The 26,528-nt window shown below is 43.2% G+C and overlaps 1 protein-coding gene across 3 annotated transcripts in view; it reads left to right on the forward strand.

The window, feature by feature from the left end:
• Window positions 1-539: 539 nt before the first annotated feature.
• The window catches only part of ATP10B (ATPase phospholipid transporting 10B (putative)), a 74,681-nt gene continuing 48,692 nt past the window's right edge, over window positions 540-26,528 (forward strand). For all 3 annotated transcript variants that reach the window (XM_014464209.2, XM_023762314.1, XM_023762313.1), the window contains exons 1-3: window positions 540-1,205; window positions 13,039-13,243; window positions 25,563-25,648. In XM_014464209.2, the coding sequence (XP_014319695.1) occupies window positions 820-1,205; window positions 13,039-13,243; window positions 25,563-25,648 (677 nt within the window). In that variant the 5' untranslated portion in view covers window positions 540-819. The remainder of the gene's footprint in view (window positions 1,206-13,038; window positions 13,244-25,562; window positions 25,649-26,528) is intronic.

The raw sequence follows: 26,528 nt of genomic DNA on the forward strand, positions 1-26,528 counted from the left end.
TCAACCAGGGCACGTTTGCCCCGCAGGGGACATTTGACAATGTCTGGAGACATTTGTGGTTGTCATTTTGGGAAAGGAAGTTGCTACCGGTATCTATCTAGTTGGTCTTAGTAAAGGATCATGTTAAACATCTTACAATATATGAGACAGCCCCCACAGCAAACAATTATTACCCAACCTCAAGTGTCAAAAGTGCTCAGACTTAGAAACCTTCATTTCACTTGTATAAACTCTCACCTACTTAAACATAGCGATGTTATATTATTAGAAATAGGGCTAAGAGCTCAAAAATCAAACTCTAGTATTGACTGGATCATCTCAGGAGACCAAATTGAGGAGCAGATCTTAGAGAGTGGCAGGCAATGTCTCCCAAACAAGAAAATGAATACCAGTTTTCCAGCATTTGAGCCTCTTGGTTAAAAATCCTTGCCTTTAGAACTTAACCAGATAGGTTTTAGGACCCAGAGTAGGCACACCTGTTCTTGGCTGCCCGGACTGGAGGACTGGAAACGAAAGATACCTGTGGGTGACGTCTACATTCCAACAGGTGGAGTCTCAACAAGTAGGAGGAAGTGGCCTGGCAGGTGGACACCTGCTCTTAGCAAGCTCTTTCCTTGTCAGATTTCTCCCCGGGTGTTTGTGGACCAGCTTTTTATTTTCAATATGCCTTGTAAAAGAAGAGAGAAATTTTCAGCAGAGAAGGGAGGTAAACGATGTCAGGGACATGACTGGCTGGTTGCTGAACCATGAAACTGACCAGGGGGAAACCTCCTTCCTGTGGAATTCACATGAGAATCAAAGAGACGGGATTGAGCAGAGATGAAAAAGGAAGGGAAGGCACGGCGGAAAAAGAAAGAAGACAAGAAACGAGTGGTGGTCTCCAACCTGCCCTTCGAAGGATGTGCCCACAAAGAGAACCCCAACAGACATTACCGCGGGAATCAAATTAAGACCAGCAAGTACACTGTGCTGTCCTTCGTACCCAAGAACGTCTTTGAGCAGCTACACCGGTTTGCCAATATCTATTTCGTGGGCATTGCTGTTCTGAATTTTGTCCCCGTGGTCAATGCTTTCCAGCCTGAGGTGAACCTGATACCCATCTGTATCATCCTGGGGGTCACTGCCATCAAGGATGCTTGGGAAGACTTCCGGAGGTACCAATCCGACAAAGTGATCAACAACCGAGAATGCCTCGTCTACAGCAGGTAAAGCAAAAATCCTTCGGGGAGTCTCGTGGGCCCAGCTCTGTTCTGTCTGTGGCTGCTGCCCCTCTGGGCTACTGTTTAGAGAAGAAATGGAGTAGGGAGATAACATTATTTTATCTCGGTGAAGCTGTTCAGTTTCTTCACAGTGAAGATTATAGTCTAAAACAAACAAAACAAAAAACAGGAAACAAAAATTAAAATAGAGGCTTGACTCAATTGTTCAGTTGTTTATTAAAATTTGGCCTTTGTTATGTGACATTTTCTTTGCTGTATCAAATGTGTTCAGTATCTAAGAATTTTGCATCCACTCTCGTGTATTCTTAGTCCTGTGTGGCCATGAGCACATTAGAGTTCAGAGCCCCTCCAGGGCAAGAGGCATGGCTGTTTGGGGAGCAGTGGAGTGTTGTATTAGGAGAAGCAGCATCGGAGAAACACTGCCTGGGTTGAACACTGTCTCTACCACTAGGGAACTACGTGACCTTAGGCACCTGACCTAATCTCTCTGAGCCTCATTTCTGCATTCATAAAATCGGAACACTTCCGGGGTGGTCCCCATAATTGCACAAGATAATCCTTAGAAAGTTCTTAGCGCTATGCCCGACCTATAATAAATGCTCAATGTGTAAGTGGTGACTGCTTTATTTTTAGAATGTAATACTCATATTAGCTCCATCATTAAGCCTGTCCTTAAGCTTTCTCTCTGATGTTGTCCCAACCAAAGCAAAAACTGCACACCACCTGTCTTGCCACATTGTTCTCTTATGCATGTCATTGTTTTATAGAGGTTCTATCGAGCAAGTGACCAAACTCGGTTGTTTGGAAAAGGACACAGTCTTGGTCAGTAAGGGAAGGAAATAGTTATTGTGTGTCTCAACTTTGCAACGTAGCCTGGAAGAAGCAAGGCAGCCGAGCCTGGGCTTGCAGAGACTGCCGGACCGAGTGCATGCTGGGCTAGCAGGTAGACGCCTTAGCTGATTGACTCACCGGCAGGTGAGGACTTGACTTGTTGGCAAATTAGGAACATGTCTCGTTCAAGGAGCGCTATCTGTCTGACGTTTTCCCTCTGGCTTTATCAACCTGAATTCAGTAGAAATTCCACAGTCGCTCTGACCATTCTTGCTGCAAGGTGTGCGCTGCAGCCGTATGTGTAAGTGTAAGGTCTGCTTCCTGCTAAGGGGGGGTCCTCTTCCTCAACTTGGAGCTGCTGATGAGAGCGTTTCTGAGCCCAGCTTCACTTGGAAAGTTGTCGCCAGGGAAACTTCTAAGGAGACATGTAACATAGGTGACTCATTCGTCCCCAGGACACCCCCAAGAGAAGCTCCACTTTCTCCCTCCGCTTCAGATGAGCTTCCAGCCACACCTACGTCTAAAAAAATCTCAAGGCTTTTGGTTTGGGTTTGTTGTTGTTTTCTCAGCTAGACCCAGTTGTCTTGAATGTTGTTGGCACAACCTAGGGTTGAGATTAGTCATTCCTCACCTCTGAATGGGAATTGTAAAGAGAAGGAAAGATGACTGTTGGGGTCCGATGCCTTTCTGTGAAGAGACTGGCTTTGAAGAAAGCACAGGTTTCACCTGTCACCAACCCACCCCATCGCTTTGTTTTCCACCTTTCCCCTTTGTTGTTGTTTTCAGAGAAGACAGGGAGCCAGGAAGCTGGTATCTTGGGGAGGGATGCCTGTGGACCTCAATTAGGCTGGTCCTGTTCTCCCTGCTCTGCCAGAAATCCTCTGTCCTAGGCATCCCAGAATAATGGGGCTATTCTTCGGGATAGCGTCAGTGTTGATCAGACCACAGACTGGCCTGTGCTGGGTGCTGGCCTGATGGAGACCAGGCTGCTATAGTTCTGTTCTCAAAACAACTTCCAGGGAATAGCAGAGAATAATTCCAGCAACAAGAGGCATTAGTCCACAGGCTCACTGACAGGGAGGGACATTGTGACAGTATTTCCCAAGGTATATTTAGTTGATAATAGGGACAAAGACATGGTCTCTGAAAAAAGATATCCAAGCCCCCCTTCCCAAAAATAATACATGCTGGCCCTCTTAACCCCCTGGCCCATGAAGGACTAAAAAAAGATGCACAGTAAAGAAACTTGTTCATCAACGACTCACTCAGTTGTTCATAAAATGACATGGTCTTGGTCAGTAAGGGAAGAAAAGAGAGTTATTGTGTGTCTCAACTTTGTAACGTAGTTGTTGCAAAATTACTGAACCTTGGAAATATTTTTTAATATTTATTACTTTTTCCAGGATAGCAAAATAATTGACTACTGGGCCAGGAAGGTAATTGAATGAATAGACTGGGTATAAGGAGGAAAGCAATATTTTTTGTGTAGTTATAAATGACCACTGACACTTAGCATTAGTGTTAGGGTACAATTGAGAGTGGCAGGGACTGTGGCAAACAGGAGGTGGCCATGTGTTCATCTCAGGAGGCAAAGATGGCCACTTGGCTCTAGCTGGTTACTATGTGGAAATACAGGGTGGAGCAAAAGTAGGTTTACAGTTGTGAGCACACAGAACAAAGAGTTTATTCTTGTATTATTATTTCTTAATTTATTGTGTTATTTTCCATATGGACAAGTATAAGCCTACTTTTGCCCCACCCTGTATAGGCCTGGTGTTGCAGGATTGCCTGAGTTTTATTGGGAAAGCTAGAATTAATATTTTTATTTGAAATAACCTGATTTTTACATTGTAACTGGTTGATTTTTTTCAAATACTTCAGACCTATTTTATTTAACATAAAGTTTTTATGTTGCCTATGAGCCCCCTCATTTGCAACTTTTGCATTGAGCAGCTCCTGCATTGAGCGTCTGCCCCCTGGTGGTGTGCATCATAGTGACTGGTTGTTCTGCAATTTGGTCAATTTGCATATTAGCCTTTTATTATATAGGATAAAGTTTCTGTTGGACTCTCCTTAAGTAACCTAACCAACTTTGTTTGATTCAGTTGTGTCAGTTGAAATGTTTTCTGCTACAAGCAGCAGAAAGCTCAGCTCAAACAAGTTTAAATGACAAAGAGACTTGTTGGTTTAAGTCACTACAAACATTCTGAGATGGGCAGGTGATCAGACACAGTTCAATCTGTGTTCTAGATCCTGCACTTAGCTGTCCTTTTCATTGAGTCCCCCTGTATCATCATTATTCTTAGGCAAACTTCCCTCATGGCAATAAGATGGCTGCAGCAGCTCCAGCCTTCACATCTACATAGGATAATTCACAAAGGGAGAAAGAAGGGCACTCTGAAAACATTCTTGGAAGATTGAGTCCCTCCTCACACGTCAGTGACCACAGTGGGTCACATGCCCACCCCTAAACCAATCCCTGTGAGCAGGAGGTGAGATTATGCTAATTAGGTTATATCTGAGCCACAGAGTCCAACATGCAGTCTGCTTCCCTGAAAACATCTGAGCTACCCAGAGAAGATGGAAAACCAAAAAGGGGAGGGGGGAATGAGATAGTGTCTGAGAAGGGGAAACAGATGTTAGAGAGGCCACCTCCATGTCCTTAAAATTGCTCTCATCACCTTAAAATTCTTTTGAGCCTAGACTCTTTATAAATTGCTTTCCACATATTAACAGACTGGAACATATACATTTTGGGACATTGTGGACTGCATATCCCTAAAGTTCTTCCAACTCTGAAGTAGTTTCATTCTATGAAAGACCCCAGAATAGGAAATGCCAGATAGTGTTAGTTATTATGTTAACTGACGGATGCTCAACGGCACTTCCTTTTCTCAAGTAGATGCAGGATGTCAGGCAAAGAATGCAAGATCAGAGAGGATAATTTTTTTTCTGAGAAGCATCAGAAAAGCTTATATATCAAGCACTAGCTCTATCCCTTTTGTCTCAGATTCACACATTTGAGAAACTGATGTCCTTTTGCAGGGAGTTATTTTCATTTTTGTGCAATTGAATTCTAGGGCCCTTCGACTTTTGCTCAACCTCACCCCATGCATCATCCAGCCTAGACATGTTTAGACTATGAGGGAATCTTCTCGCAAACACCAGCAGCCTTGTTAACAAACTCACAGTCCTGTTAGAGCATTTTCTTTTAATATAGCGACTGTGCTTGTGGTCTAAAGGTGACCCATTAATCAGACTCGTGGAATGACTTAAAGGAGAGATGAGCTTTGGAATTGGATTAGCTTTGTTTCTCCCAGAGCTCAGTTTAATGAATCTAGAAACCGTACCCAGCAAGAGATTTTTTTCATCCAGTTTAGTAAATTTTTATTTGTATTTAGAACACATGCAGTAAGGAGGCAGGAGTGGGAACCAAGAGAATGCAGGCCAGTTTTTGTATTTTGTGTATTATAATGTAGCAAAAGTGCTTCAGGGGCCAGATGCTCCATTTATTCCTCGGTTTAGCAAATATTCATTCAGGACTGAGTGTGTATGCACCACCGTGGGCCCTGGGTGCCCTCAAGGGGCTCTCAGTGGTCCGGGGGTCAGGAGGCACCATGTGCATTGGTAGCCTGTGTACAAAGGGCCACAGTCACGCAGGGGATATGGTGACTCATCTGCATGTGACAAACATCCAGGCCGAGGGAAGCCTTCCCTGAAGAAGTGACATTTCAGAAGGGATTGAAGGATGAGCAGCATTTAGCCAGGCAGAGGGAACACCTTTCGGGTCACAGTCTGTTCACATGTCAACTAAAGGCTGTGTGTGTGGCCTAGGCTGCTATCAAAAGGACCAGAATCGAGAAATGTCAGAAACCGAGGAGAGGAATGACTCAGCTGAAAATTTCTTAAATTCTGACACTTTACCAAGACGTGGAGATTGTCTTTTCTGGAAGTGCGGTGGCTGCTGTAACATAGAAATAATTGCAGGTGCTGCAGGAGTGCGGGCCTGATTTCCTGTGCCGGTGCCCCCATTGGAAAGCCTGAGCATGAGGAAGCAGAGGTCCTGCCCCTGGGTCTGTCACTAATTAACCCCATGACCTGGATGAGGCTGCTTACGCAGTTGGGGCCCCATTGGTCTCGTCTTTAAATGGTGATCATAATCTCTCTACGGTGCATTTGTGAGAAGGTGTACAGGTGACATGCGAGAGGGCTTGAAAGTCGCGCAGAAACAAAGTATACAATGCAATGTGAACGTGTGGCAGGTAAAGCAGTCTCTTAAATGTCTAAACAATGACATTTTACTGGATGGTTGGCATCAACGACTTTGACATCAGACCTGGGATTGTCATCTCAGAACTAGATGTGTGGATATATGTAATTGCTAGATCACTTGAGCCTCCATTTCAATATCTGTAAAATGGGGACAATACTAGCACCTATCTATGGATTGAATGAGATAATCCTTATAAACCATTAAACTCAGTGCCTGCACCCTAAGTAGTAGCACTAAGTAATTTTTTTTTTATTCCAGGCACTTCAGCTCTAATTTTATCAATGGCAGGCCCAGCCTGAGCCTTCCTTTTTCTTGCTACATTCCCCCCACACACGAGGGAGGAATTGCTTATTTTATTAGTAAAAATCAAATACATTCACAAAGCCACATTTCCCAGTGGGCAGGGTTACAATGTTTTAACAGCAAAATCCTGTGCTCTGTTCTCTCATTTCTCATCTATTCTAGGAGCAGAATTTGAAATCCGAATGCAGGAAATCCCTCTGTGGCCTGTCTTCCCCACTTGCTCCTGCCCCTTCCACACCACACCACACCTGAGTATACTCATACCAAGATTTAGATTCAGGCAAGGGATGTAGTCGCTCTCATTTAGCCCAGAGCCTATGCCACTTCATTTAAGCCAACGTCTAACATAGAGTATGTATTAGAATATCCTTCTTGGGCAGCTATTAATAAAGCAGCTGTTTGGACCCATGCTGCTATTATTTCTTCCAAATAGCAGCTCTCTGGGGAACCCAAAGATATGAGATGATGGACAGGGCAGAATTTAGGTTTTTCCAGGGCTACTCTAACATCTAAATACAATCATAAATCCATTTTCCCCCTAAAATTACATCTTGGGTCGCTGCAGGTATTAAATGAGATAATGCATGTAAAATGCTTAGCATAGTACCTGGCATTCAGTAGCACTCAGAAAATGTTAGCTAAAATATTGCTAAGGAGGATTCTATAAGCTTGATAGCCAGCAGTCATCGTGAGCTGGACGCTAGGGGAGTAAGAAATAAAGACCATTGGCTGGGGCTTGGAACCAGAGGAGAAAAGACAAACTCTTTGCCATAGAACCGGACTGAACGCTATAATAACATAGCGAAATGGGCCTGGGGAAAGAATCTAAAAAATGCAGACAACAAAGGAACATCAGTCATTTGAAGCATGACTGTGAAAAGCACCATTGGCTGGAGTTTGTGGACCAGCAGACCAGTGCATCCATCCCACAGGTCAGCTGCAAACTAGGCTCCTCTTGGGAAGCGTTAATTTTGCAAATGCCTGCCCTCCTCCCACTGCTGGGCTCACAGAAGACCATAAACTATTTGGGCCAATTCAGCTTGTCATTTCAGGATAGGGTGCATGAGGTCTTCCCTGAAACTCAATGGGTGGAAGAGTCATAAAGCAAGAACTCAGGCGTCACCAAAGCTCTGCACTGTGTCAGCGTGATGAGGATTTCAGCAGATGAGGATTTACGGCCTCTGTTTGCCACTAAGGAGCTCACAATATGGAAAGGTGAGGCTTCTGTCCTCAAGCCAGCCTCCTTGATGCCTATGACACCACCTTCTGAGGCCTCATCGCTTTGCACCTCCCTCCCAAACAGAACCAGGAGACCACAACAAGCCATGAAGCTCTTACAGCTGTCACTCATACGGCCTGATAGACACAGCTATAAAGATAACCTTGACCTTACAAGATAACCTTTTGGGGCCTAAGTTTCTCATCTATGAAATACAGATATAATGATAATAACAAAAGTTGTTTCATTATTTGATAGCTAAGTGGTAATATAGGTTAAGTGCTGGGTTCATTACAGGCACTCAATAGATATAAGCTTATTATATTTGTTATATTTGATTTATATATGATATACATTATATATAATATTACTTATAGTATATTCTATTATAATATATTATCATTGTTGGAAGTCTCTACTGGTGAGGCCATAATAAGAATAGATAGACTGGATGTTAAAATGGCTAAAGGTCATCCCAGCTCTCAGCAAGCTTCTTACACGTTGAAAATAGAAGGCACATGAAGCAATTAGGAGCAGCTGACTATATTTATGTGGGTTTGCTTCTTGGCTCTCTCATCTGTGCCATTGTCTATTTATTTGTTCTTTTGTCAGTACCACACTGTCTTGATTGCTATAGCTTTATAGTAAGTCTTGAAGTCAGTCCTCCAACTTTGTTCTTCTTCAATAGTGTGTTGACTATCCTGGGTCCTTTGCTTCTCCATAGAAACTTTAGAATTAGTGTGTCAGGGTCCAAAAAAGGACTTGCTAGGCAGCCCTGGTTTTAAGGGTCCCCTTTTCTGGGAGTTTGTCTCAGTAGCCAGCAGCTTAAGTCTTCGATCTGCTGAGTTTGGGTCCTTCTTTTCTGGGCTTAGAGAAAAGATTTGGATTTTTAGAGTCCCTTGTGTTTGTACATTGTGTGCTTGGGCCCAAGCCATAGAATGTAATCAAGGGCATAAAATGGCTGTCCCTACAGCATGAAGAACACCCTGGGGCTGGCTTCATAGTGCTTAGCCTTTGCCAGAACACTAACAGCCGTTTGTCCTCCTTATCATCGTAACAGAAGCTTGTATTTATTGAGCACTAAGTGCGAAACCCTGAGCTCAGTACTTTACCTGTCACATCACCCATCCTTCTGAGGCAAGTGCATATATTACCTTCAATAGAAAAAAAAAACAGAGGCACCGAGTGGTTAAGTAACTTGCCCAAGATCACACAGGGAATAGATGGTGAAGCTGGGATTCAAGCCCGCTCTTAATCCCTGCCCTGCACTCACTCTCCCTGACATTTCCTTTTACCCTGGGCAGCAGCACTGACCATTCTGGGCTTGACTGTCAAGCTTCCTGGAGGATAGCCCAGGCCCGTGCATCATCCTCTGTTAAATTAAAAGTCCCACAGACAACTAATCCTCCTGATAAATTCCCTCAACTCCAGTTCCTTGAAACCCTTTTTTCTAAAACCCACGTATTTGAGAAATGAAACCTTAAGCATCCTCTTCTCCCCCATCCCTCCCCACCCTTTTATCTGCTTCCCCATGACATCTGGTTGGTTACAAATCTCTCTTGCTGTTTATTTACCTCTTAATAAGCCCTATCTCCTCTCGGAAAGCCATTTAACATGACGCCACTTAATTTCTCCTGGAGGCAGAATCTGCCAGATGGAGTCTTTGTCCCAAGCCACATTGTTGATTTGTCTCATTTTTAAACATCAGTGAACATTCCATGAAATTAAAATAGCAGTCAGTTCCCAGGTGTGGACTCACTGAGTGGACGGGGGTGGGGGGGTGGACCTGTCCACCTGGGTCAGCTGTTCCAAATGGGCTGGATTAGCCAGGGAATGACTTTCTCAGGTGGCTGCCAGCCTACAGCTGGCCGCATCTGGCTGTCACTCAATGCAGGAGCACGCTTTTCCGCCTCAGCTGGACTCAGCCAGTCATCACCTCCTCTGCCTGGAGCCCCACGGGCTGTGCATCCTTGCCTTTTCCACGTTCATGCTCCTGACAGTTGAAGAGAAAAAGTGGACCCAGAGGATCAGGAGAACAACACAGAGTGGCCCAGTGCAAGAAGGCAGTGTCCTTGATGTCTCCCTTTTTTATCCCTAAAATTCCTCTGATTTCATAACTATATTTGAGTTCATAGAATTCTTTAAATTATGAGGCAGCTAAATTACTAAGCCATATCCCCCACCAAAAAATTCTTTTTTAAGAACTAACACCCCAAAATCATGTTGATTTCATACCTTCGTGACTCCTAGACACACACGATGGGCTGTGTGCCTGGAGGTATGCGTGCCTCTGTTGGAGAAGCACAGCCGGGAGATGGGCACCCTGGCTTGGGGAGGGAAGCCTACAATGAGCATGTTTCTTCACTACCACATGCCATCGTAAAGGAGAGAGGCGTATGTCTAAAGAAAGGACAGAGGCGATTGTCACCAGTGTCACAGTGACCTCCCTGGGATCCAAAGAATAATGGAAAGAAGACAGAGATTGGTCTGACTTACAACTTCTTGGGCGGCTCCATGGACATGCGATACCTGTCATCATGGTGGCAATTGACAAAACAACACTATAGCCCAACTCGCAGAAGTGACTCTTCATAAAAAAAATGTATACCATAAGCATAAGCTCATCTCCATAACCTTCCATCACCTTAGTAACCCACATCCCATAATAAGCAGCCAGTCCTTTATAAGAAAGGAGAAGAATAAGATGCAGTGTTAATCGGTAGAGGTGTGTTGGACTTGCCTTTGATAAGCCTATGTATGCAGCACACCCAACTAGCATTTGCAAACCTGCGTCAGTGTGCTCTGAAAGCGCTGGCAATCAGGAGATTGCTCAGAGTCAAAGTGTTCTCCTTAAATCCTACTTCAAATGCCAGGTGGAATGCTGAGATTATAGCAATCAACAGATACCCCAGCATCCCCAAAGGCTTTATCCCATAGGACACAGATGGTGAAGCGGGGAAGTGAGGAAGAAGGTAGAAAGTCAAATGAGAAGTGTTTGTTTCTTGGAGAAATTTTGCTGTTAATATTTAAGACTCCTTTCTTAAGGCATGCTCTCAAAAAGGGGGAAAAAGCAATAGAGAAAGCCATCACTCCATTACCCTATGAACCCATTCCAGTTCCTTTAAGCAGCCTTATATTTGGACATTTAACAGGTGCTCCTAGGGCTGATCTGAAGAGAGACCAATATTTCCCTGGATCCTTCCCCAAATGGATTATTTGACAGCAACGCCGACACTCCCATGGGGGCGTATCCACCCTAAATACATCAATAAACAGATGCATGTATTTCTGAAATGACATTGAGAAACAAATCTGGGGTGACTGTTCTTCATGCAGGAGGGAAACATGATGTGGGGAAGAGAGGAAGCATAAAAGAAGCTGGTGGACTGAGAGTGCTTAAAACCCTGTGACATGCTTTTCCCTAAAAAGAATTTTTAGTAAAATGCTACGGGAGCATTGCCCCCACTCCTCAGAAGTGGTCTCAAAATCCATGGGTGGACTTAAGCACCGAGCTCTCTGGGCACATGGGTACTTCCCCAGAATTCTGAGGGGCTTGAAAGTTGCAAGGCTGCTTGCTCTCCAGTTCTGAGGGCCCCAATTGCTTCCCAGACTCTAATGAGAGCTCCCCTTGGACTTCCGTAGGGAAGCACATTCACGTCGGGACTGAGAGGGTCTCTGGGAGGGTCCTTTATGACAAGGAAAATGGGGTCCTAGGAAGGCTTGCCTGGGGTTCTCCAGAGGGCCCCCAGAGAAGGGAGGTGGACATCAAACCCCTTATCCTCCTCAGGATGTTTGTGAAGTCAAAAGGGAAATTCCAGTCATGCCTCTTTCTCTGGAAGAGTGGACTTGTCCTGCCCAGGGCAGCCCGGATTCCAGTAGAAACAGGAGCAATAACATGCCCCGAGGGGCTCAGTGTCAGGAGAGAAAAACAGCAAAGGAGAACCTGCCTCTCCGGGCCAGCTGGGCTCCGTTAAAAAGACCTTGTGGGTTAGTGGTTTGTTTCCAACTCCCATATTTAAAGAGGGACTTTCTAAACGCAGCCTGAGACCGAAGAGCCCAAACCTGCAGGACAGATCTTGAAAGAAAAATTGAGGGCCCTTGGGAAGTTAAATTCAACTTGACATGTCCAGAAAACTTCATGGGACGCATATGAACACCTTAAGTTATTTTTAAAATGGTAGAAGAGGAGAGCTCCTTGAAGTGGAGTGCATTGCCTTGAGTAATAGCAAGTCCTTTTGCTGGTGGCGGACCAGCTGAGGCTGCCCTTCCTCTGAAAGGAGAGAGGGCATGTGTTTGAGGAGGGGGGCTGTCCAAGCAGTAAAAACTCTGGGATTTGGTGTCAAGTTGGACCCAGGCCCAGGTTCCAGCTCCGTCTTGGTAAGACCTGGGGAAATTTTTCTTGGACTCTCAATTTCCTCATTTGTGCAATGGATACAATAGTATCTACTCCATTGGGTTATTATGCAGGTAAGTGAAGCATTCATTAACACCAGTACTTGGCACAGTAGAAATGCTAAATTTGCTATTATTGCTGCCACTGCTATTATCTGAGCTTGATAAATTGGATGGGAAAAGGAAGTATATAATATCCTTAGATTCCTGTAGTCCTCTGATTTTATTACCACATGGGTTCTATCCAATCAAAGTTCCTGGTGCCATCTTCCTAATTCCCTAATGACCCAGAGTTCTCTATTTCAGAACCACTCAGATCTTCCCATACACAGGCCTATATCCTCACCTTTCCTATGGCCACTCTCTTCCTGTAATCAAAAACGGTCTTTCCTGCACCCCAGTTCCTTGCAACCCTGTGATAACTGGGTTATACGGTGATAACTGGCTATTCTGGGAAAAAGATGTATATTCAAAGTATATGCTAATATGACTGCGTTACCTTCTCCTTTCCTTGGCAGAAGCAAAAGCTGAGCACCGTCCCCAGTCAACAGACAACAGTCAATGAAAACTCTAGATGATTATAAGGGTGGATCTTGTACTGGTGGGATTTGAGAGATCATGCTTAGCTTTTCTAGAGAGATTCTGGTGGTAGTCATTAGGGGCAAGGTCAAATACAGAGCAGTCATGTGACAGGCTTCCTGGGAGATATTTCAGTGCAAGTAAAACCTTCCTCCATTCACTTATCAAGTTTCTGGAGAAGCTCAGGACTCAGGCTGACCCCTGTGTTTCTCCCACCCCAGAAAGGAGCAGAGCTACGTGCAGAAGCGCTGGAGGGATGTGCGTGTGGGAGACTTCATCCAGATGCGATGCAATGAGATCATCCCGGCCGACATTCTCCTCCTCTTTTCCTCGGACCCCAGTGGGATCTGCCACCTGGAAACGGCCAACTTGGACGGAGAGACAAACCTCAAGCAAAGGCGTGTGGTGAAGGGCTTCTCTCAGCAGGTAGGGCTCTTCCTAACATCTTCTTTGCGGGCAAAGGCAACTCTGCTGGAAAGTTGAACGTAATCGGGTGGGTAGAGGGGAAGGTAGTGACTGCCTCCTTTTCCCTCTCAAATGGGTATTCTCCCTTCTGACAGATGAGGAAACTGAGGCATAGGGAGGCCTCAGAATTCCTAAATGGGACCCACTCTGTTCATCTGATGACACTATGCTCTCTGCTCTAAACCCAGGAGTCTAATACTCTAAACCCGGGAGTCTAATATTTGTTCAGTTACCCTGGGACCAACCTGCTTTGCTGTGTTTATCTAATCCCTGCTCATCCTGCCCAGCTCAGCTCCAGCAACCTCTCCCTCCATGAATCTTCTCTCACATCCCTTTGACCCCAACATGAACTGCAGTGAGGCATTGCTAACTGTTTCCATTTGTGTTTATTTTACCTTCTCGATAGTCCTAAAACCTCTTTGAGGACAGGGAGCAATCATTGACACTTTTGTTTAATCCCCACACTTACATATATGGTACTTTGGACATCGTGGCGAAGTCTTTATTGTTTGGTGGTTAAATGCCCAGAGCTCATCTCTAAGCCCAACCTCGCCGTTTATTAGCTGTCTCGCCTTAGGCAAGTTACTGCTCTCACACCTTCATTCCCTCATCTGGAAAATGGGTAGAAAAGTAGTACCCTCTCCACAGGATAATTCTAAAGACTAAATGATATGTACATGAATTATTTACCATGAAGGTAAAGGCACATAGTTAGAGGCCGGTAAATAGTTGGCAGTAAATGTCAATGGTGTTCATAGGCAATAAATGTTGTGACTGATTGAAACTGAGTGTGATATTCTAATTTTCAACTAAAATTCCCCTTGAAAGAGTTGATTTCCAATCTGGTACCTTTCTCTGCCCATGGAAAAGAATAAAATTATGTCTCTTTTCCTCACTCTGCCCGTCTGTGGTTGGAGAGAAAGTGGATGAGGCAGGAGATTTAGGATAAAGAGGGCAGGTGCTTCCCTCCTCAGAGATGCCCATGCATTCAGTTATCTCTAGTGAAACTTCTCAGGAATAGACCATCCATCATCGCTCACTCTGCCTCTCAAAGTACTGAATGGACGGTTTTTATCAAAGCCCTTTCCTATGATTAATCCTGTCCTCAGAAGTCTGTTCTCTCCTCCTGGCAATGGGAATGATAACTGTCCCATAGTTTGGCCATGAGATTCCTATGAGATAAAAAAAAGGAAAGAAGAAAATACAGGGTTTGATTCAAAGTAGACCCACAGTAAATGGTCTATCGCTGCTACCTTGGCTGCAGTCACTACACTTGGAATTAATCCACCATGACAATTACATACACGCATGCATGCACATGCACACACACACACACGTGTGAATATGTGAGTGTGTAAAACTGCCACCTCACTCGAGCTACATGCAAAGCATTTTGAGAATTTCTGTTCTATTTCTTTTTGTTTAAGTTCTGGGAACAGTGAAACTTGTATTTGCTTACAAATCTCCCTGTCAGCTTCCTCACCCCAACATCCTCATCACAATTCAGAGTCCTTTTTACTCTCTCTCGGGAAGTTATGTCGGTGTTGTTGAGTTTCACCAGGCAGTTTTGTTTTTCTGTCTTTGGCAGCAGCTCCCAAGCTGTTTCTTGTATATTAATTAGTCAGGTAGTGTGGGATTTGACTGGAGTGAAGAGCCAGATGAAAGGGTCATTCACACTCCAGTGCCATAGACCAGCCAATTTAATAACATCTCTCAAACTCTAACCCTGAATCCTCACAGGGTACTGGGCGTAATGACTTACAAAAAAGGTAAATTCATTTGTGAAGGGAGGAAGATTTACTTGAGCTTGAAGTTTTTTAGCATTCCCTCTTCTGTTTTAATTATTGATTCTCCCTCCCTGACTTAACTCAAGTGTATCTTTTTCCCTTTATGGGTAATAAGAGTAGTAATAATAATATGCTTTTATTAAGCCCTTACTAAGGGCTTTGCATGATTACCTCATTTATCCTGGAAAAAAACCAGTGGGATGGGTGCTATTATTGTCCCCATTATATACATGAGACCGAGGCATAGGAGGTTAAGTAAGTTGCCCAAGGTCACTGAGCTGGGAAATATCGGAACCAGATTTCAAAGCCAGGTTTGTCCATTGTCTCAGCTCTTAAGGTTTTTAGTAGCTCATCTCCCTGACCCTTTATTACCCTGAGGTTACCCAGAGATGCTTACTTGAAAGTACCCATTTATCATTCTATATAGTATATAAAAGCCTAAGCAAGCGTTACAATAAGTTGACTGAACCACTGGTCAACCAGTCGCTATGATGACACACTGACCACCAGGGGGCAGACACTCAACACAGGAGCTGCCCCTGGTGGTCAGTGCGCTCCCACAGCCAACATCCCACAGTCCCTCCCCCCGGCCAACCGGTCCCAATCAGCCCTGATCGCCGGCCAGGCCAAGGGACCCCACCCGTGTGCAAATTCATTCACCGGGCCTCTAGTTTTCAATAATCTTTCCACATATAAGTAGTGGGAATAAAACTAGGCTTAGCTGCCTTGGGAAGAGGAATTGGCCGCTCTTTGTTACCTTGATTCTCCCTTATGTCTTTAGTATAAAAAGATTTCTGAAATGGGTAGAATTCTCTTCTGCTTAACTCTGTACTATATAGTTTTTCTCAAATATATTGAACAAAGACATTGATGAGAGTTGCAATAAACGTACATGTTGCAAAGTCAGATAAATTCAGAAGGAAAAGTTTGCAAATATTGTGCACTGAAGGACTTCTCAGATACTTCAAAAAGCCCCAGGGAACTGCTGGGGCAGCTACTAGTGCAGTGATGGCGAACCTTTTGAGCTCAGCGTGTCAGCATTTTGAAAAACCTTAACTTAACTCTGGTGCCGTGTCACATATAGAAATTTTTTGATATTTGCAACCATAGTAAAACAAAGATTTATATTTTTGATATTTATTTTATATATTTAAATGCCATTTAACAAAGAAAAATCAACCCAAAAGAATGAGTTCGCGTGTCACCTCTGACACGCGTGTCATAGGTTCGCCATCACTGTACTAGTGTGTAATCTTTTTAAACATTTAACCACAGAAACCTTTTATTCCAAGGAACATATTCCAGGACTACTGCAAAAGAGGTGAGACTACAATTTAAGAATTTGCCCCCAGTTACATTACAGGGATTTGTGTGTTTTTTAATGTACATGCCCCAGGTCTGGACATGCATATTTTTAAAATGTTTCCCCAAATTATCTTTATATGAACCTGTCACCACCTTTTTTTAATATATTTTTATTAATTTCAGAGAGGACCGGAAAGGGGGGGGGGAGAGAGAGAGAGAGAGAGAGATTGAGAGAGAAAGAAACATCTATCTATATATATATAAAAGCCTAAGCGACTTACAACTGGACTACGGGCTGGTAGCTATGACATGCTCTGACCACCAGGACGCAGACACTCAATGCCAGAGCTGCCCCCTGGTGGTCAGTGCACTCCCACAGCCAACCTCCCACAGCCAGTCAACCTCCCATGGTCCCTCCCTCCCGACCCCACCCCCCCCACCCCCGACTGGACAAGATGGGCCCAATCGCCAGCCAGGCAGAGGGACCCCACCTGTGCATGAATTCCTGCACCTGGCCTCTAGTCAATAATAAGAGAATCATTGATTAGCTGCTTCCTGCACACCCCCTACTGGGGATTGAGCCTACAACCTGAGCATGTGTCCTGCCCAGGAATTGAACCGTGACCTCCTGGTTCATAGGTCAATACTCAACCACTGAACCATGCCAGCAGGGCTACCGCCATCTTCTTGAGAAGTTGTACAACAAAGAGAAGGTGCACCTCAAGTACTTCAAAAAAACCCTAACAGCAATGAGAACAAAAGTGCCATCTTTGTGCTTCTCCCTACACTGGTGTTTTTCCATGCATTGTCTCTTTTAGTCCTTACAACCTCCGTGTGAGGTGGACATTACTATTCCCATTTTACAGATGAAAATGCTGAGGTACAGAAAGGGCAAATTTGATCAGTTGTCTCAGAGAAAATTTTGAACACCTACATATAGTTTTTTTGGAAATTTAATATCTTAAATAATAAGTATTAATCATTTTTGTTAGCATGTTTTCCCTCTCAATCCCTAATGTCTATGAGACCTTCGCCTTGCCAAAGGGTTTTTACTAGCCACTGAGACTTCTGGAAACCTCCCACACAACACATGTACCCACACCCATTTTCACCATCTTACAGATGATGAGAGATTACTATATTCTGCTAATCTGAAGTCAATAAGACAAACTTTTTTTCAGCTCCCTAAGACCAGTATTTCTCAAGGTGGAATCTGCCAAACCCTTAGCTCAAGAGATAATTCTTGAGGAGCAAGATTCATGGTCAAATCTGATTGGGAAGCCTGTGTCCTATGGACTCCTCTTGGGCATTCCAATATACATTAACATACTAAGGACTCTGAGAAGAATTGGAGTCCAGAGGCTGGTTCAACTCCCTAACTCTGAGCTTCCCAAACTTATTTAACCGCAGAACCATTTTTCAGCACAATAATTTTTAGCATCCCTGTGCAAATTTGAGGGAAATGTTAAGCTGGGCTGTGGAACTCCCATGATCACAACAGGTGAGGAGTGAAATTCAAATGAAATTCTAAAATATGAAAGAGCTTCTCAAAAGAGTCTTCCTTCTATGACACAGCAAGTCATTCTCAAGGTCACCAAAGAGTTGGTTTCAAAATCCTCTTTTCAGAATGCAACTCGACCTAGCCAAGTTTTTTCTCAGTTGGAACTTTTATTGTGATGAACCATCTTTGAATTCACAAAATTATTGACTTTTCATGAAATATTTATCCCCACATCCCATTGCTGGGAAAGGGGCCAAAAGGGGAGGAATCTAAAATTAGGATTATGCTAAGAGAACATCATTAGAGAATTAAATGTACAGTTTTCTCTTTGGTGACATTCTGATACCTAATTCCTCTTCTTTAAAAGGATTTCCAAGATGGGCACTAGGCATTTAACATCTGGAAATGAGTGTGTGCCATTCATTTTGAGAAATTGGGCAGTTATCAAACCAAAGAATCAGAAATGAATTCTTCCGATTAGTATTTCACATCAAACACATTCCTGAGTAAATTGAAGGTGTAATTGGCTTTATTAAGGGATTCACAAATCAGGCAGAATCCCATCTAGTAACTAAAATGGCGCTCTGAGGAGTTGTAAAATGTGGAAAGTTTTTATAGGAAGAAGGGTTGGCAAGGGAGCTATTAACAAAATTTAAAAAAGGATTAATTTTAGACTAGGACATCTTTTGGAGGGAAAGGAGTGGTGAGGGTTTTTATTGTGCTGATTGCCTCTTCCTTTAGTGGGGGGGAGGGATTAATGGAGAGGCCCCAACATAATAGATTACCTCATTGATGTTGACCAGAAAATTTTAGACTGGTTGATTAAGGTTGCATTAGTGGGAACTGTTGCAACAGCAATTAGGTCAGGTGTTAAATCTAGGTTTGGTATCATAGGCTTTAGCAGGAGTGATGCCATTTTGGACCAATTGGTACCTGTCATTCAGATCACCGGATCCTAATTTTTATGGAAGCGTGTGTCAGATTATTTCCTGGTGCCAACCAAGAATTTGTGACACCAAGTGAGACGCAAACTAGCCTCTTCAACATACTTGAGAGTTTGTGATAAATGTAGAATCTCACACCCTACCCCAGACAGAACCAGAGTCTGCAATTTAACAAAATCCCCATGTGATTTATGTGCACATTAAAGTTTGGAAGCACTGGCCTCGGCATCATTGATTATTGTACTAATTGTGCTTACCTGTGTATTGCCCAGGTTAAAGAGTCTTACTTGGCTCTCCCTTTTAATTAGCTTGCATTCCACCGATGGTTAGTGTTTTTAACCCATTTGCTCAATTGGGAGCAGCCATTGTAGCTTGGACCCTCTGCAGTGCAAGTGTGTGCTGACTAACATACAGGAGTGGGCCAAAGGTGGTTTACAGTTGTGTGTACGTGAAACACTAACTTTACTCTTCTATTATTAATTAATGATCATATTACTTTCCATACGAACAACCGTAAACCTGCTCTTCCCACCCTGTATTGAGGCAGAGGAGCACTTTTCTGACAGACTTGAGGTGGGGTAGGGAGTCATTTATGGCCATCCCAGTTCAGTGATGATGCACCTTAAATAAAGCAAAAGGTAGCAGCCTGTCACCTCAACCTCACCTGCCCTGAGAACCAGGGGAAAATCCTCTTTCCTGCCCCTAACAGGCTGTTCCATATTTCTGTTAAGAATAATACTGTCTTTCTACCTGTTGATAACTGCTTAAATGTTGAGCTGAGATCATGTTGTTTAGGGTTCTTTTAATATAGGATCTACATAATAATATATCAAAATAAGTAGTATCACTAAATAACTTGATTGAGCACAAAAAATAGGCATAGACAGTTCTTCTAAGTGTTGTATACCTATCATCTCTTTCCACTCCTCAGAGATAATTCTATGAGATAAGCACTTTGGTTATTTGCATTTCACAATTGGCTGAGCTCAGATTTAAACTTGGGCAGAGTTCCTTTTTTCTTTCTTTCTTTTTTTCTTTTTATTATGGAAATGTTCAAGTATATACAAAAGCAGAGAGAATAATATGATAATTTTTAGGTACCCACCTAATTTCAATAATCAACTCATGATCAATCCTGTTTTATCTTTATTCCCTCCCTGTTCTCTCTGCAAACTGTTTTTGAAGGAAATCTTCCATATCACATCATTTCACCCATAAATGTTTCAATATCTATCTCTTAAAAATATGATTTTTTAAATGTACCATTATATCATTGTCATACCTAAAATATTAAAGATAATTCCATCATATCAACTTTCAGGTCAGTGTTGGATATTTTTAATTTGTCTGAATCAGTATGCAAATATTGAGATTAGATTATTAAACCTCTTGCTCTATAGATTGCCTATACTGCTTTTTTTTTTCTTGCATACTTAGTTTTTGTTTCTGAGTAAACCAGGTTATTTGTCCTGTAAAATCTCCTGTATTCTTGATTTTGCTGATTGCACTGTCTCCCTGTGGTGCCATTTAACATGCTTCCCCATACGACGTATTTCTAACATTGGTAGTTAGATCTCCTGCCTAAATCAGATTCTGGTTAGATTTGTGTCTGTGCATGTTTATGTCAATGTTAGATGAGTTGACTCCCTAGCATCCTCCAGAGGTGACTGATGAGGTTTTTTCCTTTTTATTATCCGTATGAGCTTGTGGATTTAATAATATTGGTGGATGTCAAATTAGTGCAGTTATTACCTTTGTTGATTGTCCCACTCAGTGGGAACTTCTTCAAATTGACTCCTGACTTCTTTTGCCATGACCTCAGTACTCTTATGTTGACACCTAAAACTAATATAATTTTAAGTCAATTTAAAAAGAAAGATTTCAAGGCCAGCTGATATGGCTCAGTGGTTGAGTGTCGACCTATGAACCAGGAGATCATGATTCAATTCCCGGTTAAGGCATGTGCCCGGGTTGTGGGCTCCATTCCCAGTGTGGGGAGTGCAGGAGGCAGCCTATCAGTGGCTCTCTCTCATCATTGATGTTTCTATCTCTCCCTCTCCCTCCCTCTCTGAAATCAATAAAAATATATTTTTTAAAATATTAATAAAATAAATAATTTTTAAAGGAAAGATTTCAAGATTACATTTAGTCAACATTTGTCCACTTGAGAAAAGGGCACATGGACTATAAGGCAGAGCCCTCCAGACCAATCTGTGTGCTTTTGTAGGAGGGACCCAGAGTCATTGAATATGCAGACCATTTCCTCATCCAGATCAGAGGGGACAGTAGCTGCCAGTCAGCCTATGGTGGCTGATCTTGAAAAGGACTTCTACCCCACCCGGAAGCAAGAAGGTTATCAAGTGCTGGTAGCTGTCATTAGTTTTCAGAGAGGATTCTCAGAAATCAGCAGGTTAATTTGTATGCCAGGAAGGAAACCTCTGTTAACGGGCTCAGCAGCTGGGGCATGAAGAACATTTGCTTCTACAATTTATCCAAACTAGTATGCAAAAAAAAAACTTTAAATAGCATTCTTTCAAGGTTGCAGTGTACCTCCTTCTAATAGCTGCCAGGGTTGGTGGAGATTGTGTACCCTGTAACCCTGGTCCCTGCAGAGTCCACAGGCATGCACTACAAATGAGTTACCATTGCTGCTTTGCCACCCTAACCCCTGTGTGGTGTGGGGGTGGTGGGGTGGTAGGGGTGGTTCTAGCCTGAGGATTGTATGGGTAACAGACTCTCAGAGCTGCACAAAAGCTTGGTGATCCCTGGTTCAACTCTTCTTTTTCATACCCATCTCAGGTCATAGTAACAACTCTGTAAATAAATGCATTCTGCGTTTAAAGAAAGGGTTGAGCTAATTTCTCTTTTTTTCAATTAACAGCACCATCCTTGAATATTTCCTAATGGCTGTGGAGGGCTTTCAAAGTGCTCTAAGATATACTTTCTGTCCTCTAAGACCTTAGGGCTAGGGCTCCATTTTTCTTTAAATTTAAATCCCTGTGTCTATCAAAAATTTTTGGAAGTCTTAACCCACCCCTCCAAGCTCTCCTCCCTGAAAGTAGTTGTCCTTTCAGAGTCCTTTATTTAAGAAAATAATAACAAAGAGTTACCATGAATTTGATGACTTCTTAACATGGATTTATAATTTATTGATTTCAGGAATTCCTGTAGAAATTGGAAAACCATATATAAGTGAGACTTATTTTTACTCGGTCTACAGATGACATGTGGGTGCATATGGGAATCTGTGGACCATTTGCCATACTTAATCTACCAATTGGCTTATAGAAACAGCTTGGTACTTGACACTTAAAAGTATAAGATAAATTTAAAGTGAGTGGCATAGATATTTAAGAATTGTCTAGGTTCAAAGGAAGGAGAGATTGCAATGGTATGTGGTAAACAGAGGATCCTTAAGAGGTGTAACTCTTGAGCTTGGCTATGAAAGTTTAAGAGAATTATCAATATGGAAAACTTGCAAAGAAATCATGAAAAGAGCCAAGAGGGTTTGCTCTGTTGGCAAACAGCATTAATTAGTTAAATCAAGCAAAGAACAGTGCACATTTTAGAACCAGACAAACCTCTGTGCTCATGAGCTGTGAGACCTTGGGTAAATTACTTGAGAGTAATCAACGTTTCATTTTATCTCCAATAAAACAGAATAACCTGTCCTGAACATGTCACGAGAGAGTTGTGAAGATCAAATAAGGTCAAATAAATAAGAGGCAGCATTTTCTGAACTGTAACGTTACCAAATTAATAAACATCATTATCTTTTAAAAGCCCAGATATGCCCATGCAACTGAGTAGGCCACTGTGTTGGTTAGGATTCTCGGTCTGCAAGCAACAGAAATGAGTTAACTAAGCAAAACAGAATTATTGCAAAAAATTTGGGGGGGGATGGGATGGACGGGAAGAAGCACACAATATAGCTCACAGAATCAAAGCTGAAGACTCGGGCTCAAAAACAAGAACCAGGAAACAGTGCAGTGGGAGAGATGGGTAGCAGCAATTACTTAATGGTCTCAATTGTTTTTTCCTCCTTGAGTCATTCCACTCAAGTCAAAGTCCCACAGTGGGAGAGTCGAGGGGGCAGGGCATCTTGACTTAATTCCCATTGAAATTGTGAAACCATGGAGGGGAGATAGTTCCCCATAAGGAAGTTAAATGGTTCTTCATGAAAGAGGAGTAGAGTGGACAGTGATCACCAGAAAACTACAAAGTATTTCAAAAGAGAGTTCTTGCCTTTATGCAATTATATGTATAGACCAACTTGAAATTCAACTGTGAAGAACAGTGGAAACTCAGCCTAGAAAAGTAACAGTTAAGACTAGTGCAAGTGAAATGGCCTGTTCCAGATACTGGAATATATTTCAGGCTGTTTGCTTCCCTGTGGCCTTCCCAGTGGGGCTGGGAGGAGGCAGCTGGCTGTTTCTGGGCCATAGGTCAGTGAGGAGTGCGTTCACCTGGGGAGTCATTACACACTGACCCTTGGCCTTGGCTGATTTTCCTCTACTTTCATAGATACCGATATTGATACATGAGTTGAACTGGGAACTTTGAGTGGTGTTACAGCTGCAATAACTGATTTGTGTCAATCACCTCTTCTCTCTGATTCTCCCTCACTCTGGTTCAGATAGCATTCAATAAAGCTTGAATGCATGAACGAATGAGTGAGACTAGTTAGATCCTTTTTAGGGAATTAAAGGAAATAGCATGTATAAAATACATAGTTGGTTCTTGACACAAAATAAGCATCCAATAGATGCTAGAGCAATGGTTATCACACTAACAGAAGGAAGAGGAATAAATATGATGATGATTATGATGATGATGATGATGATGATGATGATGATAGTGCGTATGATCACGGTTGGCTTTGGATTCCAATCATATCCATTGCAATCCTGTCTCTGCCACTTACCAACTGTAAAGCAATGGCTTTAGTTCAGTCTCCATTTGCACATCTGTCAAAACCTCTTAAGACTACTGTGAGGACTTAATGGCAGGTTCCTGGAACATACTATGTGCTCAGGGTAGGTAGGCTTGGCCTGGAGAATGCAGAGACATGCACTTTTCTTTCTGGGAAGAGTTTGTCTTTTCCTGGCCATTTTGCTGTTAGTGAGACTTCCACCAGGGTCAGTGCCTTCGGTAGAAGGCTTGGTGGGAAGAGAAGTTGCTTAGGTGAGCTTCATCCACAAGCTAAGAGAAGCTGTGAGGCAGGGAATCAAAAGGGAATCCAAACTCCTGATTCAATTAAGGGCCTGGCAGGGTTGGAAGGCGTGGCGATGCCCTCCTGTCCTTGGTCTCTCCTCACAGCTCCCAGGAGTGAGTTTCGGCAAATGCTTCAAAGGCAGCAGGGCCTGAGGGGTTGTCTTTGGATGCAGCAGGGCCCACTCACTCCTCTCCACAGCCCATCTTGGGGAGGGAAGGAAGGTGGCCCAGGGGACTGGTGGTTAGAAAGGGCAAGGTCACTTCTCCAAGAGGAGAGGGAGTCAGACAGAGGACCCAAGGCCAATGCCCAGAAGCAAAGCAAAGCAAGGGGTACTTTAAGAGGAAGGTCACTGGGACAAGAAAGGGAAACTTGGCCATTACCAGGGATCCACCAGGTCCCATTAAACAGACATCGGGGACTCGCTGCAGCAAGATCTTTAGCTCTCAGACTCCGAGGCCACTCCTCCCTGAACTGTGTTTGGACTCAGAAAGCCAGCAGCGAGCCGAGTGGATGGATCAGAGTGAAGCACACAGCTTAATCAGGGCACGAAAGCAGCTGACAAATTACAGCATGATTTGTCATCATCTCAGAACTCGGCAAGTGTTTGTCCCTGAAAGAATCGATACCTGGAGGGAAAAGGGCCATATTTTTAGAAACTCCTGGATGGGTAATTTATTTCAAGTGACTGGAGAGTTTATTTATGCTGGTGCCTCCACAGATCCAATGGACAGTATATTTACACGAAGCCAGAAAATGCTATCATTTCTTCTAATCAATTTGCCCCTTTGAACAGCTATACCTTGGAGCTTTCAGCCATAAATTCGCTCCCTGTGCTAAAAGCTCTACCCAAGCAACCGTTTCCAGTCCCGCCCCTAGCATTTCTTCCATTTGCTTAGCACGCTGCACCTCTCACTCCTCTCCCACATGGATTCTGTCTCATGGGGCACAAATGAGATGGACAAGGGGGGTGGCACTCCCATTCTACACATGGGGAAACTGAGGCTCGGGAGTTGAACATAGTAGTAGTCCTAGAATTAGAAAGCAAGATTTCCCCACCACTAGTTGTATCCCCACCCCCATTGGACCAGAAAAGATTATACAATAAAATACCTAATGAAAGAGAAAAAGTAGAGAGTCAAGGAAGTGTTTCAAGTACTTGGCTCCAAGAATGTTCACCAGGACAGTGTGCTGTGCAAGTAACACCAGACGGTCTGCTGGTGTCCCCACAGATCCAATGGACGAAGCCAGAAAATGCTATCATTTCTTCTAATCAATTTGCCCCTTTGAACAGCTGGCTGTACCTTGGAGCTTTCAGCCGTAAATTCACTCCCTTTTCTCTGCTGTCAATCCAAATTTTATTTGCATCTAGGTTCTCCTCTTTCATGAGGATTTAACTTTGTCTTCTAATACATGACAACTATCACATTGCGACAAAGCAGGGATTACCTTATTTGCAGCAATTAGCGCCCCGATGATCTATGAAAAGTAGATCCCTCTTAATAATCTTGTGACATCCTCTCTCTCACAGGAGGCCCAGTTCAAACCAGAACACTTCCACAACACCATCGTGTGTGAGAAACCCAACAACCGCCTCAACAAATTTAAGGGTTACATGTAAGTATCTCATGCCCACGTGCTGCTAGTAAATATCTCCTCTTCAGCGAGAAACATTTTTTCCTTAAAATGGCCAAACAAATAAGCATTCGGGTCCTGAGGAAATTTCTTTCTTTTTTTATCACAAAGAACAGCTAGAGAAACCTCAGTGAAAATCGCAGGAGGTTTGGTGTCTGTGGCCTGGGTTCCCGAGTCCTAGGATGCCCCGTGTCCTAGGTGTGTGGCTCTGGGAAACTCTGTCATCCTCTCTGAGCTTCACCTTTTTCACGAGGAAGGATGATCACCCTGCTTCCTTCCCAGAGCCTTGAAAAGTCAAATAAAATAACATCAGACAATGCAGTTTGTAAACACAGTAAGGAATAATTAGTATTAAAAGGTATTTTGAGTTACAATAGAGCACTCTGGAGCCAGGCTTCCTGGGTTTGAATCCTGCTCTGCCCCTTACTATCTCTCTGAACTTGCCTCAGATTCCCTATCTATAAAGTGGGTACAATTACATGATCCTATCTTACAAGGCTGTCATGATGATTGAGTTAATACATAAAAAAACCCCACATATACCAGCCCTGGAAAAGGAAGTATTGAAGACTAGAAGGAGAAAAAGCCCTAAAGGTTCTGATTATTTTTCTTCACCCCGGTGTTGTGGGGAAGTTATGTTTAAACTTCTGAAAACTCCCAAAGGAAAGGCATCAGGTGGAAGAAGGGCCAGATACGGGGTAAAACCTGGTGTTAGTTGGACTCAGAATTTTCTAGTGTGCAACAAAAAAGTGCACTTTTCCCTGAGCCTGGAGCGAGAAAAAAAAAACTCGATCCCGCTCTAGAGTCGCTCCCCTACATTGCACCAAGGCCCTGACGACTCCCTTGAGGTCTGTTTATTTTA

The sequence above is a fragment of the Myotis lucifugus genome, unplaced genomic scaffold (assembly GCF_000147115.1).
Source record: "Myotis lucifugus unplaced genomic scaffold, Myoluc2.0 scaffold_243, whole genome shotgun sequence".
Classification (NCBI taxonomy): domain Eukaryota; kingdom Metazoa; phylum Chordata; class Mammalia; order Chiroptera; family Vespertilionidae; genus Myotis; species Myotis lucifugus.